Genomic DNA, 18,098 nt, shown 5'->3' with positions numbered 1-18,098 from the left:
GCAGCTTAAAACAAAACACATGTATTATTTACCCAAGTTTCTGTGGATCAAGAGTCTGAACACAGCTTGGCTGGGTCCTCCACTCTGGGTTTCACAAGGCTGCACCCCAACCGTGAGTCCGGGAAGAACCTGATTCCAAACTTTTTTCAGGTTGTTGGCCTAATTCTGTAACTTGCAGCAACAGATCTGAGAAACTTTGATTTCTTGCTGGCCGTTGGCCATCAGCTGCCCCAGCTCTCAGAAGCTGCCCACAGTTCCCTGCCACTCGGCGTGGCTTTCCAGCAGCTCTGACATAAGAAGCAAGCCACAGGCCCCACCTACTTTTACTATAGAACAGTGGTTCTCAACCTTGGCTGCACGTTAGAATCACCTGGGAATCTTTTTAAAATCCTGATTTCTGGGCCTCATCCTCCGGAAATTCTGTATCTTTGTTACTAATGTTGTGGCCCCACCCCATAACAAAGAAACAGAATTTCCGGAGGATGAGGCCCAGAAATCAGGATTTTAAAAAGATTCCCAGGTGATTCTAATGTGCAGCCAAGGTTGAGAACCACTGCTATAGAAGGATGCGGATGCACAGGTAGGAATCATTGGGGTCACGTTCGGATCTGTCAGCCACATTTCTAAGGTGGTTTTTCAGAGCGTAACTTACCCAGACATAAGAGGCTTTGTAGGCAGTGGGAACTGGTTTATGATCTGGCACGGATCCTGAAGCATTAAGCCTGGTCTACAATATCTTTCATTCTTTTTCTTTTTTTTCTCACTTAACTGTAATATCTAAAGCCTCAAGGCCTTTCTAGTTGCCAGTGAGCTAGAGCAGTCTGTCACTACCTGGAAAATTATCCCTTCTTGTGAGGGCAGATAATCTGTCAGACACCCTCCCCTTATCATTGTCGCTCATGAATGGGATCCTTAATACTGGGTCTCAGGAGACTCATCTCTAGTTAAGTCTTTCAACCACTGACAATAATGTAATTGACTGTCCGAGTGCCTGTTCCATACAAAGTTTCATGCCTAGGCACTGGCGGATAAAAAGATGAAACAGAATAATGACCCAAATGTTCTAGAAACTTAGCAATGGCCTCCAAGAATCCCATTCTTTGACTCAGGCTTTTTATGACCCTTTGCCCACACCAACATTTCCCAAAAGGTGGTGCATACCACTGGGGGTATTAGAGCTGATTTCTGGTGATACGTGGATGACAGGTCTGTCTCAGGGGAAGCTGACCAACTCCACTATGCTCAGGATTCAGGCTCAGGGACAAACTGCAAACTACAATCTGATGGGCTGTGTACCCAACCCTCTACTCCATGTCTTCTGTCCCGAGTCACCCTGCTACAGCCCTTCCTCGGTCCCCACCGACCCCCGGGGTCTCCCGTCTGGAGTTCTTCCCCTTAGCCCTCTATGGAACCCTCTCCCCATCTTGCAACCCTCTTAAACCTCCTAAAATATCCCCAGCCCTATTCTTGGCTCCCAGCCTGCATCTCCCCGTCGATCATTCTGCACCCCTCTAGTCACTTCTTGGACTTCATCCTTCTCTCAGCCCACAGGCTCCTTTCTTCAGTCCCAGCCTCACCCTTTGACAAACCCCTCACCTCATTAGCCACGTAACTAACTCCCACTCGCTGCCCTGGCTCACATTTTCCTCCCGTGGCTGGAGCTGCCATCTTGTGTAAGACATTCCCAGAAACCATCTTCCTGCTTCCCCACCCTTGGGCCCAGCACCAGACCTGCTCTGCCGCCCTGCTTTGACATGTCCACCTTCTTCGGCCTCTAACTCTGGGCACAGCTTTTTGTCTGTGGGGCCATGACCCTTCCTGACTTTTGTAGCTGTTGGGGTTTTTTGTTGTTGTTATTCTCAGGTTTCCTCTTAAAAAATTGAGTTTAGAAAAGATGAGTTGGTTGAAATACCTAAAGTGGTTCTTGGATATAACGTTTGTGTAAAGGTAAAAAGTGAATGTTAAGTTTGAGAAACACTGGCTTAGACTCTTCAAGCAGCATCTTTTTTAAAAAATATTTTTATTGATTTCAGAAAAGAAGGGAGAGGGAGAGGGAGATAGAAACATCAAGGATGTGAGAGAATCATTGAACGGCTGCCTCATGCACACCCCACACTGGAGATCTAGCCCGAAACTTGGGCATGTGCTCTGACCGGGAATCAGTTCATAGGTCGACACAACCACTGAGCCATGCCAGCCGGGTTTCAAGCAGCATCTTAATTCATATCTCTTCCCCTGCTGCACCCACAGCCCATCTCAACTCTGATTTGTAGAGGCATGATGAGTGAGCCTTGCAAGCCAGTTCACCGGGGTTTGATTGACTCTTGTGAGCTGTGACCTTAATAAGCTGGGTTACTGAACCTCTGTGTTTCCCCATTAATTGAAGAGGGTACTTACAGAGCCTTCATCACAGGGCTGCAACAATTAAAAATCAGTTGTATGAGAATTAAGTACAGGCTGCTACTGTTATTATAAAGCAGACCATGCCAAACCCTTCTTTAAAAATAAACCCTTTAGAGTTTCCTCTTGCTAAAAAGATAAAGCACGGGGCCTCTGTGGTTTTTTATGTCATGTTTTCCTTCCCAGCATACCTCTTGCCACCCTCTCCCAGGCATCCTGAGTGTCTAATCTAATTGACCCCTAAACATGCAGAGGGCCTCTCTCCATGCCTTTGTATTTCCTATCTGTTCAGAATATAATTTCCCCTCTGCTGCTCTCTTTTTTTAAGTAGGTGTTTTATTTTTCAATTACAGTTTGCATTCAATATTGTGTATTAGTTTCAGGTGTGCAGCATAATGGTTAGACAATCATATACTTTACAAAGTGTTCCCCCTGATATTTCCAGTACCCACCTGGCCCCATATATAGTTATTACAGTATTATTGACTATATTCCCTCTGCTGTACTTTACACCCACGTGACTATCTTGTAGCTACCAATCTGTATTTCTCAATCCCTTCACCTCTTTCACCCAGTCCTTCAACACCTCCTCATTCACTCACATTTTAAATGATGTAAAATATAAATTAGCATCTTCCTGAGAAGACTTATTTTTAAAAGTCACTTTTTTTTCCAGTGAAGCCAATCAGAAAAAGATCCAACTTTTATGGGGCAAGATGACAACCTGCCAAGTATGGTTGCCTGGGTCTCGGTTTAAGAGTGTGGACTAGGTGATACAAAGATTTAGTTAGTTCTTAGGGTCTTTTGAAATTAAAATTGAAATAATTTGCATCTAGAAGTAGAAACACCTCCCCACCTTTCACCTCATGTGCTAGTATTGTCCTGGAAAGCAATCTGCTACATTGACTCACACTTCATATTCACCTACTTCTTCCAAGATCTCAAAAACAGATTTTCCTGAGAGGAAGTATATACTGTTTTTTTGCTGCCGTAACGTTCCACAAACATAGTGGCTTAGAAAAAAGAGTGTGTTACCTTACCGTTCTAGAAGTCAGAAATCCCAAAATCAAGATGTTGCCAGGGCTGCTGGGAGGCTCCAGGAGAGAATCTGTCCAGCTTGCAGTGGTTCTCAACCTTCTGGCCCTTTCAATACAGTTCCTCATGTTGTGACCCAACCATAAAATTATTTTCGTTGCTACTTCATAACTGTAATGTTGCTACTGTTATGAATCATAATGTAAATATCTGATATGCAGGATGGTCTTAGGCGACCCCTGTGAAAGGGTCGTTCGACCGCCAAAGGGGTCACGACCCACAGGTTGAGAACCGCTGTCTAGGGGCTGCCTGCATCCCTCACTTGTGGCCCCTCCCTCCATCTTCAAGGCCAGCTGTGGAACATCTTCAGATCTCTCTCACCTCTGCTTCCATCATCACATCTCTTCGCATCTCACTGTGGTCCTCCTGCCTCCCTCTTACAGAGATCCTTGTGATGACAGTGGGCCCACCTGGATAATCCAGGACAATCTCCCCACCTCAAGAACCTTAATCACACCTGCAAAGTCCCTTTTGCCATGGAAGGTAACATTCCCGACCTCAGGGACAGGGGCATCTTTGAAGGCCCATTATCTAGCCTACCACAACTGTAAGGATCATTAACCTAATAAAAATTCCCTCAATCAACTTTAGTGCCCCCAAATTATAGCTTGGCTATGTTAATGAATCCCAAGTTAAGATCTTTATTGAACATCTACTGTTATTAATTACTAAAGGAGTGGTTCTCACACTTTAATGTGCCAGAATCACCTGGAAAACTTGTTCAGGTAGATTTCGGGGCCCATCCCATAGTTTCTGATTCAGAATTCCCAGATCAGGGATGGGCCTCAAGAATTTGCATTTCTAACAAGTTTCCAGCTGCTGTTGCTGGGTGAGAAACAACCCCACCAAAACAGGAAGTGGATTTTACAAATAGTAATAAGTTCCCCAAAGGGATGGTAGTGAGGAGCTCTGGTGACCTGTTGGGAAGTTGATGCATGGAAATGCATAATTTATTCTTCAAATATATTATTTATTCCACAAAGTCCTTAGTGAAGCTGGCTATTTTGGTAAAATGTATTCTAACTCTTAAGTGATTGATTTCTGTGGAGATGTGTGATGACAGATTGGCAACTACTTAATATTAGCACATTATTTTAAAAAACCCAATGGGGAAATAGTAATTATATGCCTCTTTGCAATAAGATCTAGAATGAAAAAAAAAAAGAGGCAAATTAGCTTTAATTGCACTATTATATTCACACAAATCATATCTTGCTTCAATATTTATTTTATGGCAAAATAGACTATTATGTATGTTTTTCACATATATTATATTCAGTTGTTTAAATTCATTTGCCCATTAAATGTACACACTTTTACAAACCAATGACAGTTTAGAAGAATTAAGCTCGGATTATACATTTTTACATTATTTATCACCAAACAGTACACCATATAAAATTGCTTTTTGACCTATAAAATAATACAACTATTTATAGTACCATTTCAAAAGGTAAAATTTTCAGTGCATTGCTTGAATTACAGGGTGACTTTCTAAGAAAATGTATTCATATAAATTTTCTCCAAATTTGGGGTTTATTTCTTAGGCCTATTAAGTCATATTAACCTTTGTTTGAATTTTTATTTAAATACACTTGCTAGTATCTAAATGTTTATTTTTAAATTGTGCTTTGCTAAATTTACTGTGGGTTGGGGTAAGATTGCTTCAGCTACTAACAACTCAGAAACTTGCAACAAATTCCTGGTTACAGAGTAATTCTTCATCTGAACTAAATAGCATCAATTATATTCAGAATATCTCCCTCTATTAAGCACAATACAGTGAAACATTGAAGTGTTTTATAGAAAAATATTTAACATTTGCATGATAAAAATCTAAGTATTTTATATTTTGATATAAGAAATTACTTGAGAATACAGTAAAAAGGAAAAATCTATTTCAGTGGCCCAATAACAATCAATCTTTTGAGTAAGGTTTGACTGTGTATCCAAGTTTCTTAAAAGTCTTAATATATTAACAAATATTTTCCCCTCATTTTCAGTGTGTTAGAATTTGAGTATACTGATAATTGTATAATAGCTCAATTTTAAAATAAGAAATGACATTGCTTACTTTCAATATAGAACTAAAAAAATCTAATATGGAGACGGTCTGACATTAACAGAAATTTTTTAAAAACATTAAGAAACATCCCTATACAATAACTACTTCAATTTCTCTGTTGTGCCATAAAACTAAACTATGCAAACCACACCCATTAGAGGTCTACCAATCTAAAAGTTGTTACAAATTATATATTTTTTTCCTTTCACCTTTTTGTTTAACTCATGTGGGTTTAAGATTTTGTATTACTTTTCATCTTGCGTTTATTAAATCTGGTCTGGAAGTAAGTTTTTCTCCTCTGGAGAACATTCACTTTTTTTTTAGGCTATTTGTTGGACTGAACCATTATTGAACCTGTATTACTCCAGTAAAACTACAAAACCATTAGACCCTTTCAGGAGACTTAACTATAAGATTAAATTACTATGTTTCAATAATTATTACTATAAAATAAGTCACCCAAATCTGTCTCATTCAATGGTCCAATAATTTAAGTGATTTCTAATAAACTTCTAGGATAAAAAGTCTGGGCACTTTCTTAGCATTTATGACAGCCGTTTGACCTGCAATATTTGCACTCTTAGGAAAAATGAGTGACTGAGCATACATTCCCCACTTATTTGGTTCACTTTTTCTCAGCTGATCATGAGCAGATAGAAATGGAAAGCCAGTTATCATTAACTTTGTATTAGTTTCATCAACAACCTACCCAAAAAATTGAACACTGACAGACTCATGTTAGGACTAACTCAGGTAATCCAACCCTCTGAATTTCTCTGGTGGTATAGACCTGTTCGTAAAGGTGAGTACTGTAGATTTTTTTCTCCAAGCTTTTACAGTGTGAATTTAAAATACACATACACACTTAAAATGTCAATAGTGACAATTGAAACAAAGTTCTGGTCTTTTTACACAGTTTAAAAACTACCTACCAGTCCAGCTAAAATTGCAAATTTAGCCAAAACCGGTTTGGCTCAGTGGATAGAGCGTCGGCCTGCGGACTGAAAGGTCCCAGGTTCGATTCCCGTCAAGGGCATGTACCTGGGTTGCAGGCACATCCCCAGTAGGAGATGTGCAGGAGGCAGCTGATCGATGTTTCTAACTCTCTATCTCTCTCCCTTCCTCTCTGTAAAAAATCAATAAAATATATACTTTTTTAAAAAATTGCAAATTTATTGCACTGGGATCGTGCACGGCTATAGCCAGGGTGGGTACAACTACATCACGGATTCAGAGCCAATGGGTCTTAGAGATTTCAAATGATCCTTTTATCTGGCACACCACAAAGTCATTTAACAGAAATTAAGGGATAATGATCAGAAAATTTACCTAACTAATAAGTAATTGTCAAAAACTTGGAACCGCATGTCAGCCATACTGTTCTACAGTCAGTTCAAACACAATTATTCCTTTTTTATCATTCATTTGTACTTACAATATAAAAATATAATTTAAAATTAGTGTATATATGTATAGTTACTCTTTCCTAACCCATCAACATATTGGAGACAGTTTAGATTTACTCTACTTTTTGAAAACTAAGTATTTTAATTTCTCAAATATATTGAGGTGACTTAAGCATCTTTGGAAATAAGGTGTGCAGCCAGACCCTAATTTACATACACGTGACCTGGAGATGCCCTTTACATGGGAATACTGCCTTGGAACTGCTGCTTCCTCAGCTGGGTGCTGTACCGTAAGCTTCCTCCTGGGCCCACCTCCACTTCCCATTTCATGCTAGTGACAATCCAAAGAATATGTGAGTGGAAACAAGAAAGCTAGGGCCTGTATTGCCAATTTATCCGCCTTCACCCCTGCCCCACCTCACAGCCAGTTACCTGGTGGCATCCCTGCTCGCCTCATCATATGTCCCATTCTGTTCCTTACCCTTCATGCGCCACTCAAGGTTCTGAACAATGGGATATTCCCGTATGAATATCTTAGGTCCCTCATGAGTCACTGATCAAGCTGCCTTCGATTGCTTGCTGAGGCTCAGTCCCACTACCAAGCAGACACAGAGAACCCCACCAGGGAGCAGCAGGGGGAAACTGCTGTATATTTTTCTTGGAGTACCGACTGTGGTCACGGGACTCTGCACCACTGCTTCCCATTCAGAGCCCCTGTAGTTAAAATTCTCTTGAGGACAAACCAAGAGAGTTAACACTCACTTCAAGTATTGTTCATAAGGGGAAATATTACTACCTCTCAATAACTCAACATACATCGGAACTTCGAGAGCACAGTCTTTATTTGGGAACTGCCTGTAGTGATGAACAGAAAATGACGCCACCTTAACAATCCAAGGACCACGTCGCAGGTTCTCTAAAATTCTCTCTCCACCCACCCTCCCCAAACACACACCAACTTTAAACAACCGGACTTTCTGATCTTTCCTCATTTTTTGCCAATTGTAGACACAAGGGTAAATAGAACCCTTATCTCTAGGGATTTGAAAAACTCGTGTTCTTTTGAGAAACATTTCTTTTCCCAGGCAAATTCCTAATGTACCATTTCCTCTATTTTCGAAATGTACTCCTCAGCTCAAAAAAGAGCCCCCTCCAATTTGGATTTTCTTAAAAATAAACTTTAAACTGGGAAGAGATCGTATGAGCTTGTTCCCCATGAAATCTTGATGGAAGCAAATCCCCTAAATTTATAACCAGAGTTCCTTTTGAAAAACACCTTCTAGTCTGATTTTTAAAATGATTTACAGTAAATGCTGTCTTATTTCCATCTGTTCATGCAAATCTCCATTAAATCTGCGTTTACATTGCAGCTGACCTCCAGCTTTAGATTTTAATACGTGTAAAGTTTTATATATAACATATATATTTAAATTTTCTTAAAATTACGAACATTAACACATGAACCCCTTTGAAATGACTTTTCTCCCAATGATGAAAGCTTGGCCATGCCGTCGTCACTCCGTCCTACAACCCGACACCATCCTCCGTGTTTCTGCCCAGACCTTGCTTCTTCTGGAAGATTCTAAGGAAACACAGGTATAGCTTCTATTTTAATCCTGCCAAAAGGTTTAAAAGGCTAAATCCTAGGGCTTTCGGAATGCTTCACGGTAGATGTTCCAGAAAAAAGTAATGATAATGACTGCAATGAACATTCCAAGTGATATTCTAACTAACCAGGAAAAGTGATGCCAGAGATGCCAAAACGGACCACGGAGAAGCCCTCATTTGTAACCTACTTTTGTAGAAATGTACATTTTGGTAATTTTGATTTGAAATTAACAATATCAAGGCACTAAAAGACACGAAGATACTGAAGCAGTGCCTAATTTTGGCAGACAATAACACCCTCAGATCAGAAGGGGTAAGCTATGAAACCTCAATGTTTTCGAGTTCGCTCTTGAAAATCACATTGTATCAGAGTCTATAATTGAGATTTATTTTTATTCAGAAATACTTTCATATTCACTAGCTATAATGAAAAATTTAAAAATTCAAAAGGGACAAAAGGTTACATGGTCTTAGAAGCTATGTCAAACATGCAACATGGTAAGCGTGACATTCAAACTGCAATTCGGCCCTTATACTTTCTTATACTCAAATTATGACAACAGGAACACAAACATACCATATATTACTCTTCTGATTTTGACTTACGTTATGTTCTTATCAGTGAGACACTTTAAAATATTTCAACCTGACAGAAAAGCATTTTTTAAAAACCTACCATGGAAGAAAAAACATCATCAGAAACACTCCTGTCTTTTACATGGTGTGGAGGTGGGAAATATCACCATAAAAAAAGGTTTCATCCATTCTTCTGCAGAGCTCTTTCTGAATATTTACCCTTAGGTCTACTGCTCTTTTTTTTTTTTTTAAATGTATTTTATTGATTTTTTACAGAGAGGAAGGGAGAGGGATAGAGAGTTAGAAACATCGATGAGAAACATCAATCAGCTGCCTCCTGCACACTCCCCACTGGGGACGTGCCCGCAACCAAGGTACATGCCCTTGACTGGAATCGAACCTGGGACCCTTGAGTCCACAGGCTGATGCTCTATCCACTGAGCCAAACCGGTCAGGGCTGATCTACTGCTCTTTAAACAGGACTCTCAAAAACAATGTCAGATTTAAAATTAATATTTTGTTCCTACGTGACAAATGTGCTCACTTCCAATATTCCTTTCCACTAACATCTTCGGAATTTTCCTCGTACATGCTTTCTGGGTTAGGCAGATCCACGCTGTATGAAGGAAACCTGTCCCACAGCTGATAATACATACTCAGTGGTCACAATAGTGAGTTGAATTGCTTTAGGAGTTAACACAGGGACTGGAAACACCCCTAGGATATTGAAATTTGGGGAAACAGCCCTAGATGGAACAATTTGGAAACTGTATTTTGGAGAAGCAGCCTCAGAAGAAGGAAGAAAGGGATGGCTCCTCGGCTGAACGTACCAATGAGTCCTTACCTACTCAACTCCCACTGTGACCAGGCCACCCTCGCCTGGGCCACAGGTGACACTCTCCCCCTAGTCAGCCTTGTTCTGCCCACTGGGGTGGGGGGGGGGGGGGGCGGTAACTAAGAGGCTAAAATTGTCCTCAGGGGTGAAGTCAGGGGGTAGGGAAGCTAAATCTCAAGTCCCTCTTGAACACCAAGTGACCTCTGCTAGCCCCCCAATTTTGGGCTGTGGTCTTGGGAGATGACGTAAAACTATTCCTAACTCTTCTTTCAACCAAAAGAAAAGGAAGCTTCTTGAAGCCTCCTTTCCATGATAATATTAACTTGATTGTATTTGTTAAAAAAGAATAGAGGTTGGGGTGGAAGAACTCCAAGGGAATCCAAATTATCTCTGACACTGACAGGCCTGGAGTTGCCTGGGGATTCCCATCTCTGGGGGGTCAGCCCCACACTCCCAGGCTCCCCCTCTCCATCCCAGCACCTCAGTCTGAGGATAGATAATACTGCGTTTTTGTAAAAACAAAGGCATCTTGCATTTGCCATCCTGCACGGACACTACACGTACTCGTGTCCCAGGCATCTACATACTCTTACTCCTGACCTCTTCCAAAACTCCTTCGGAACAACGTCCCCTGCTCGTGTTAGCGTTTCATCTGTAAAGCAGCACACGTAGCCTAACTCAGGTTTACTGTTTTTAACCAAGAAAAAGTGCTTAAAGCCAACCTGCACAATTTCACTTCATTTTCAACCAATAAAATCAAACTCATTTAGGTTTATGAATAATACTGAGAAAAAAAAACAACACAGTGAATCTGATTGCTCTCTTCCATTTTAAAATGATGTGCTTTCATTCACAGCTTTCCCTTAACTGATTCGTTTCCGTACCTTAATGAGTCAAACTCTGATTTGGAAAATATCGAAGGTAAAAAATATATGAATTTTTAGGATAAAAAATGTTTCTGAATATAATAATGCTTTCTTCATGTTTCAAAATAACACTTGTAAATCCTTCTTGTAGTTTGGATTTGGTAACTAAACTGTTAAGTACCCAAGGTTTTTTAAAAATATCAAAAGATAATAACATGGTTTTAAATACAAAGTTACAAAGGAACCACTCATATTTGTGGATTATCTCCACGGAAAAGTTCAGTTTCTCAGCAAGAAAACCGCCAAATATTTTAGTCATGAAATAAAATTCCATTAGCAAAAACTTGTTTAAGATAAAAATCTATGCCTGTTAATGATTGCCAGAGTTGCCCAGCATAGCTTCAGTAAAATACAGAATTGTCTAGAAAACACAGTCTCCAAAAATGTGTGCAAGTGCTGCAAACCGGACAGACCGGGCAGGGCCACTCCCTGGACACCACGTCCTCCATCTCTGGCATCGTCCCAGGTGAAGTCCCCCGCAGCCTTCACGCTCCCTCAGTGCCGGCATCCACACCGCCCTTACTTCCCAGTGAGCCTTCTGCGTGGACGAGTGTCGAGGGGTGAATGTGAGTCAGGCGGGCCCTGTTCTGACTGTAAACGCTTCACATGGGCGGGTCCCCTTCGGCAGCCGCGGGAGCTTATATGAGCCTGGAGCTTTTCAGGAACTGGATGAGAACTCTGTACACGAACGTGTACTGGATCAGGGTCTGCACCAGCATCATTCTCTGCTGCCTCAGCTTGTCCAGCACCCGTGGGATGTCGAGCACCTAGATTGAGAGACACGGCGGTGAGGGGAATGCACACCCCCAGAGAGAGAAGGGGGCCGGGAGCGTGGGGGGTCCCAGCGCAAATCTGGTTAGGAGATGGTCAACCTCCTAACTCGTCTACTTGGGCATCTTCTACCAAAATAACACGCAAATAAACAAGAGAACCCAAGGACCGTTCGGCTCTCTAAGAAGCACACCATGGCGGTTGGCAAGAACAAATGCCCTATGAAAGGCGGCAACAAGGGGGGCCAAGGAGAAAGTGGTTGATCCATTTTCTACGGAAGATGGGTGTGATATGAAAGCACCAGCCTTGTTCAATACAGGAAATATTGGTAAAAAATTGCCACAAGAACTCAAGGAACCAAACTCGCATCTGATGGCCTCAAGGGTCGTGTTGTTGAAGTGAGCCCCGCAGACCTGCAGAATCATGAAGCTGCATTTAGAACATCCAAGCTAATTACTGAGGATGTGCAGGGCAAACCCTGTCTAATTTCCATGGCATGGATCTTACATGGAGACAGAATGTGCTGCCTGGTCACACAATGCAGACCATGACTGAAGCTCATGTTTTGTCAAGGCTACTGATGGTTATTTGCTTCGTCCATTCTGTGTTGGTTTTACTAAAAAAAAAATGCAACAACCAGATTCGGATGACCTCTTACACTCAGCAGCAACAGGTCTGCCAAATCCGGAAGATGATGGAAATCATGACCTGAGAGGTGCCGACAGATGACAGGAAAGAAGTGGTCCATAAACCGATTCCATTGGAAAAGACACAGAAAAGCTGGCCAATCTATTAATCTGCTTCCCAATGTCTGTGTTAGAAAAGTCAACATGCAAGAAGCCCACACTCGATCTGGGAGAACTCATGGAGCTGCGCGGGGAAGGTCGCAGCTCTGGGAGAGCGACGGGGGCTGAGACAGGCGCTCAAGGAGAACGAGCTGATGCCTATGGGCCCCCAGGCCAAGGATCCCACTGTACCCAGCCCAGCGTGACTCAGTGGTTGAGCATCGACCTATGAACCAGGAGGTCACAGTTTGATTCCCAGGAAGCAGCCGATCGATGATTCTCATCATTTTTTAAAAATATTTTTCATGGATTTCAGAGAGGAAGGGAAAGGGAGAGATAGAAACATCAATGATGAGAGAGAATCATCGATTGGCTGCCTCCTGCATGCCCCCTACTGGGGATCAAGCCTGCAACCCAGGCATGTGCCCTTGACAGGAATCAAACCCGGGACCCTTCAGCCCGCAGGCCACTGATGCTCTATCCACTGAGCCAAACCAGCTAGGGCTCTCGCATCATTGTTTCTATCTCTCTCTCCCTCTCCCTTCCTCTCTGAAAAAAAAAAATTTTTTTTAAATCAATAAAAATAAAATTCAGACTTTTATCTGTGACAAATAAAAAAAATTCCTACTTGCGGGGAAAAACACACACCAAGGAACCTCGTTCAGAGAGGGCTGTTAGATAACGAGGTCCCTCTCTTCCCAGGCCTGCGCCATGCCCACCTCTCCCCACGCCAAAAACAAAGGAAATCAGCACCTCGTTGTGCTCCAGGCAGGCGATCATGATCTCGGACAAGATGACGACGCCGGTCCTCCCCACCCCCGCACTGCAGTGGACCAGCAGCGGGGGGTTGGGGCCTTTGGGTTCACTCGTGCTGTTTGTGTGACGTCGGACAGACTGGATCTCCTCAAGGTATGCTGTGAAGTATCAATGAGATAGAAACACTCTCAGGGTTTAAGGCACGTCGCATCGACAGTCTGCAGATCATCTCCACTGACGGGGAGGACTCGGACAACCAGCACAGGGCGCCAGTTAGCGGCCCAACCACTGACTGATAGTGCGGTCTCCACGAGTCTCGGACTCCACCTGGCCTCCCGTTTGCTCGTCTACGAAACCAAAGGGAGGAAAAACTCCCCAAGACCCATTCACTGCATTTTACTCACTACCACGTTATACTTCAAAAACTTCTTTTTGCCGATGGCGTGGCTCAATGGTCGAGGTCATGGTTCGATTCCCGGTCAGGGCATATGCCCAGGATGCGGGCTCGATCCCCAGTGTGGGGCTCGCAGGAGGCAGCCAATCAATGATTCTCTCTCATCACTGATATTTCTCTCTCTCTCCCACTCTCTCCCTTCCTCTGAGATCAATAAAAGTAAAAAAAAATAAAAAGTAAAAACTTCTGCCAAGCCTCCCCTTAAACACTTAAAATCTTTATTTTAAAACAAGCCCAGAGTGAATACAAGACAACATAAAGGAACTATTTCAGGAACATGAGCCTTCCTCTCCGCGGCTGATGTCAGAGCCGCAGCAGGGGCTGTGCTGGGAGCGGAGACACTTACACAGAAACCCCTTGAGGTCCTCGGGGCAGCCGTGCTCCGGCCAGTCCGTGTACTGCAGGTGCCAGACCGTCCTCTCCTGCCCCGTGAGCAGGTGCTTCATCTTCAGGCCGGTGGTGGCGTAGCAGCCCGAGTCTGTGCGGAACCGGGTGGTGATCTTGAACCTTCCGTAGGTGACAGTGTTGTGCCGGGAACCAAGGCGTGGCCAGTACCTAAAGCTCTTCTCCCTTCCGCCCTCCTGTTACAGACGCAGGCACGGACAGTCAAAACACAGCGCAAGGCCCGGCAATACAAGCCCTTTTACACACACAGACAGCACGTCGAGACGCAGAATCGCTCTCCCAACCTGCCCCTCTCGCTGAGCGTCAGGATCCCCACAGGACTGACGACAACTTCTCATCTGAGACGGAGCAAACCGATGGAGAAAAATGAGCACGTACCTCTTCCGCTGTCACCATCGCTATAATGGCAATTCCCTGCTCCCACACCATCTGCCAAAAGTCCTGACAGGTGTTCTGCAGCGGGCCCTGCGTGGCGATATAGTCCCATTCCATCCCACTGACAGAGACCTGGGATGAGGAAAGGTTAAAAAATGAATGTGTATGTCATGTAGGTACACAGGCGTGTATATACATTTGTTTGTGGTAATACTAAAAAGTGAACTAACTATTCAGAATAGAGAAAGGCTTTCATCTTATTTCTTTTTCCCTGTTAGTACAATTTCCACTATTGACATCTTTATAAACTTACTCACTATGAGTTCATGTAATATCTATGCGACCTGGGGCAATTTGCTTACCCTCTCTGAATCTTAGTTCTCAAGTTAAAATAAAAATATCGCCTGCCGCCCGGCCGGTGTGGCTCAGTGGTTGAACATCGACCTACAAACCAGGAGGTCATGATTCAATTCCTGGTTCAGGGCACATGCCTGGGTTGCAGGCTCGATACCCGTAGGGGGCGTGCAGGAGGCAGCCGGTCAATGGTTCTCTTCATCATTGATGTTTCTATCTCTCTCTCCCTCTCCCTTCCTCTCTGAAATCAATAAAAATATATTAAAATATATGTATATGTATATGCATATGTATATATGTATTGCTTGCCCTCATAGGGTTGTTGTCAGAACTGAGTCAAGGGGACTCTTTCCCCCTCCCCACGTGGGAGTCTGTACTTGTTCTTCAATAAATTTCCACCTTTACTAGAAAGGAAGGAAGGAAGGGAGGGAGGGAGGGAGGGAGGGAGGGAGGGAGGAAGGAAGGAAGGGAGGGAGGGAGGGAGGGAGGGAGGGAGGGAGGGAGGAAGGGAGGGAGGGAGGGAGGGAGGGAGGGAGGGAGGGAGGAAGGAAGGAAGGAAGGAAGGGAGGGAGGGAGGGAGGGAGGGAGGGAAGGAGGGAGGGAGGGAGGAAGGAAGGAAGGAAGGAAGGGAGGGAGGAAGGAAGGAAGGAAGGAAGGAAGGGAGGGAGGGAGGGAGGGAGGGAGGGAAGGAGGGAGGGAGGGAGGAAGGAAGGAAGGGAGGGAGGGAGGGAGGAAGGAAGGAAGGAAGGAAGGAAGGAAGGAAGGAAGGAAGGAAGGAAGGAACTGAGTCCATGCACACACATGGTGCCTTGACCATGCCTGGTGCTCACTGAGTAGTCGTTATTGCCGCTGCTGCTATGCTTCTTCTCGTAAAAGCACTATCAACATCCCAGTACCCCAACCTTCAAACACAATTTCCCCTCGTGAAGGAGTACACACACTGGGAAAAGTAAGCGCAACTAAGCCAAAACCCAAGTTACATGTCCGATTTCTAGGGGAAAATAATCTTCCTGCTTCAGGAAGTCTCACCTCTGGCCTTCTGAGCCAAATCACCCTCCATCATGACACTAAGCTTCTACCTAAGATTCAGCCTCCTGGAGAAAGGTCTAAATAATAATCACCGTGGTCGGGATTTGTAGTCAGGAGACCGGGGTTAGAGCTCAGTGGCACCGATTCTCAGTGACCACCGCACCTTCTCTCAGTGCCACTCAGCGTAAAACCCTGTGCAAGCATATTCCACCCACGCTCTCGCTAAGGCCACCCGTCCCTGGTCACAACCCGCATCCGCTCACTAAGGGGCAGGCACCATGGGCGGGGCGGGGGGGGGGGGGGGGGCAACGGTTACACAGCGAACAAGAACTAATGAGGAAGAGTCTGATGGGGAACCTCGGGGGAAGGTGCCAGCATTTCTTTACCCAGATAAGTACCACGAGGTCCCACACGGGAGAGTCTGTCCCGTAATTCTGAGCTCAGCCTTTCCCCCCTCTTCCTCAGGTCGCCTCTGGAGAGTCTGAAATGTCGCTATAGAACTACGACATCATTCCGCTCTTACCCACCCAAACAGGAGAGGCTGGGTGAGTTATTTCAAAGAAAGGCTCGCCTTTTAAGCAGACTGTGCCCACCTACTAAAGAAGCACGTGCACAGATACCCAACCAAGGGCGTGCCGCCCGCAGGCAGACCGCCGGGTCCCTGGAAAGCTGCACGTGTGGAACTGGTCTCCCCAAAGGTCACTTGCAAACTAAACAGAAGGTGGGAGGAAGGAAACAGCACCTGACCACAGACCCCGACTCATCACGCACCGGAAGGAAGTTTCTCCCTCCCGCAAAGGGGGCTGACCCTCGCCGGCAGGAACGGGGTGCGAGTGACGGAGAAGACAGAGCAGCTGGCTCTCCCCACTCCCTACTGTGAGCCATCGCTGTTTCCATTTGTATGGGTGCAACGTGCTCCCCCAGTTAAATGACGTCTCACTCTTTCCAGGGAAAAGGTGGTGCTGCCTCTTCAAAGAACAAAACACTGTTTAAGAGACTGGGGGAGTGTGCAAAGAGAGCAGACGGCACCATTGCAGGTAAAAGCTTTGGTGAAAACACTGAAAAACCCGGACACTTTTGTTACATAAAAATGCACGTAGGTTTATCAGGAGGAAAAATCAGGTCTCGCTTATAGATTCTCTCAGGAGCAGCTGATGAAGTCTTCAGATTTAGGAAGACAAAGTTCTGAAGTTGGGCAAGTCAGCGCTTTGAGTCCTGATTACACTGCTGGGGGCAGAGGGTTTAGCCTGTGGTCAGAGCTAAGGTGACTCTGGCTCTGTTGATAAACATTTCCTACCTGGCCTGGGCGTCTGGAATTCCCAGTTTACCACATAACGCAGCTCTCACAGTGGATCAAGACCAGGGTGTTTTCAGAATGCAAGCGCGAATGTCGTTCTAAGTCTTGTACTTGAACTCAGAACCTCAGGTCTCGTTCACCGCTGCGAATGCTCCTCTCACCTTAATATGGGATGCGTTGATGTACCCGGTGTTGTTCTCTTTGGTTGGGACCAACTCCACTCTGGCATCGTCATAGGGAAGCACGTCCTGGAATCGGTTTCTTTCAGCATTTTCCGGGAGTCGTGCCGTTGAGCACTCCCCATCGACCAGCCGTTTTTTAAGGATTCTTTCATATTCTGTGAACACCATTCCCTGTTCCAACCGCTGTTCCAGAATTTTACACTGTAAGCGGAATGCGGGGGGAAGACAGGAGTAAAGTCACAGGCACAGCTATGCATCGACTGTACAGCTGCTTCAGGTCTACCATTACCTACTAGTGAAAATTCTAGTTGAAACCAGAGTTAAATTTTTACCAAGCCATAACAACAGCAAATGAAATAATCTTACTGATGAGAAATAAAGGCAAAAACATTCCGTTTAGCCGTGGCTGGTTTGGCTCAGTGGATAGAGCATCAGCCTGCGGACTGAAAGGTCCTGGGTTCGATTCCAGACAAGAGCACATGCCTGGGTTGTGGGCTCAATCCCCAGTGTGGGGTGTGCAGGAAGCAGCCAATCAATGATTCTCTCTCATCATTGATGTTTCTCTCTCTTCCTCTCTGAAATCAATAAAAAAAGATATTTTAAAAAAAACACACAAAAAACGTTTCGTTTAAAGGTGAAAAACTGGCCTAAAGCCATTTGTTGGATTCATTTTCTCTAAGTTATGGTCAGTTTTGTGACCCCTACAAAACAGAAAATTCCCCGTGGAGATCAGTAAATCCTAGAGAAATCCTAGAGTAGGATCATTGATCCCAATATCA

The 18,098-nt window shown here is 44.2% G+C and overlaps 1 protein-coding gene across 1 annotated transcript in view; it reads right to left on the bottom strand.

Moving 5' to 3' along the window:
* Positions 1-8,948: 8,948 nt before the first annotated feature.
* Positions 8,949-18,098, bottom strand: part of PTPN21 (protein tyrosine phosphatase non-receptor type 21) — a 77,803-nt gene continuing 68,653 nt past the window's right edge. The window contains exons 15-19 of the mRNA XM_070415318.1: positions 17,299-17,520; positions 14,461-14,589; positions 14,024-14,258; positions 13,221-13,381; positions 8,949-11,678 (exon numbers count right to left, since the gene is read on the bottom strand). Of these exons, the coding sequence (XP_070271419.1) occupies positions 11,550-11,678; positions 13,221-13,381; positions 14,024-14,258; positions 14,461-14,589; positions 17,299-17,520 (876 nt within the window). The 3' untranslated portion in view covers positions 8,949-11,549. The remainder of the gene's footprint in view (positions 11,679-13,220; positions 13,382-14,023; positions 14,259-14,460; positions 14,590-17,298; positions 17,521-18,098) is intronic.

Source organism: Myotis yumanensis, unplaced genomic scaffold (genome assembly GCF_028538775.1).
Source record: "Myotis yumanensis isolate MYYU_CA2020_CCGP unplaced genomic scaffold, mMyoYum1.0.hap1 SCAF_1, whole genome shotgun sequence".
Lineage (NCBI taxonomy): Eukaryota > Metazoa > Chordata > Mammalia > Chiroptera > Vespertilionidae > Myotis > Myotis yumanensis.
The sequence above is the reverse complement of the archived record's forward strand: the minus strand, read 5'-3'. Positions and strand labels throughout refer to the sequence as shown.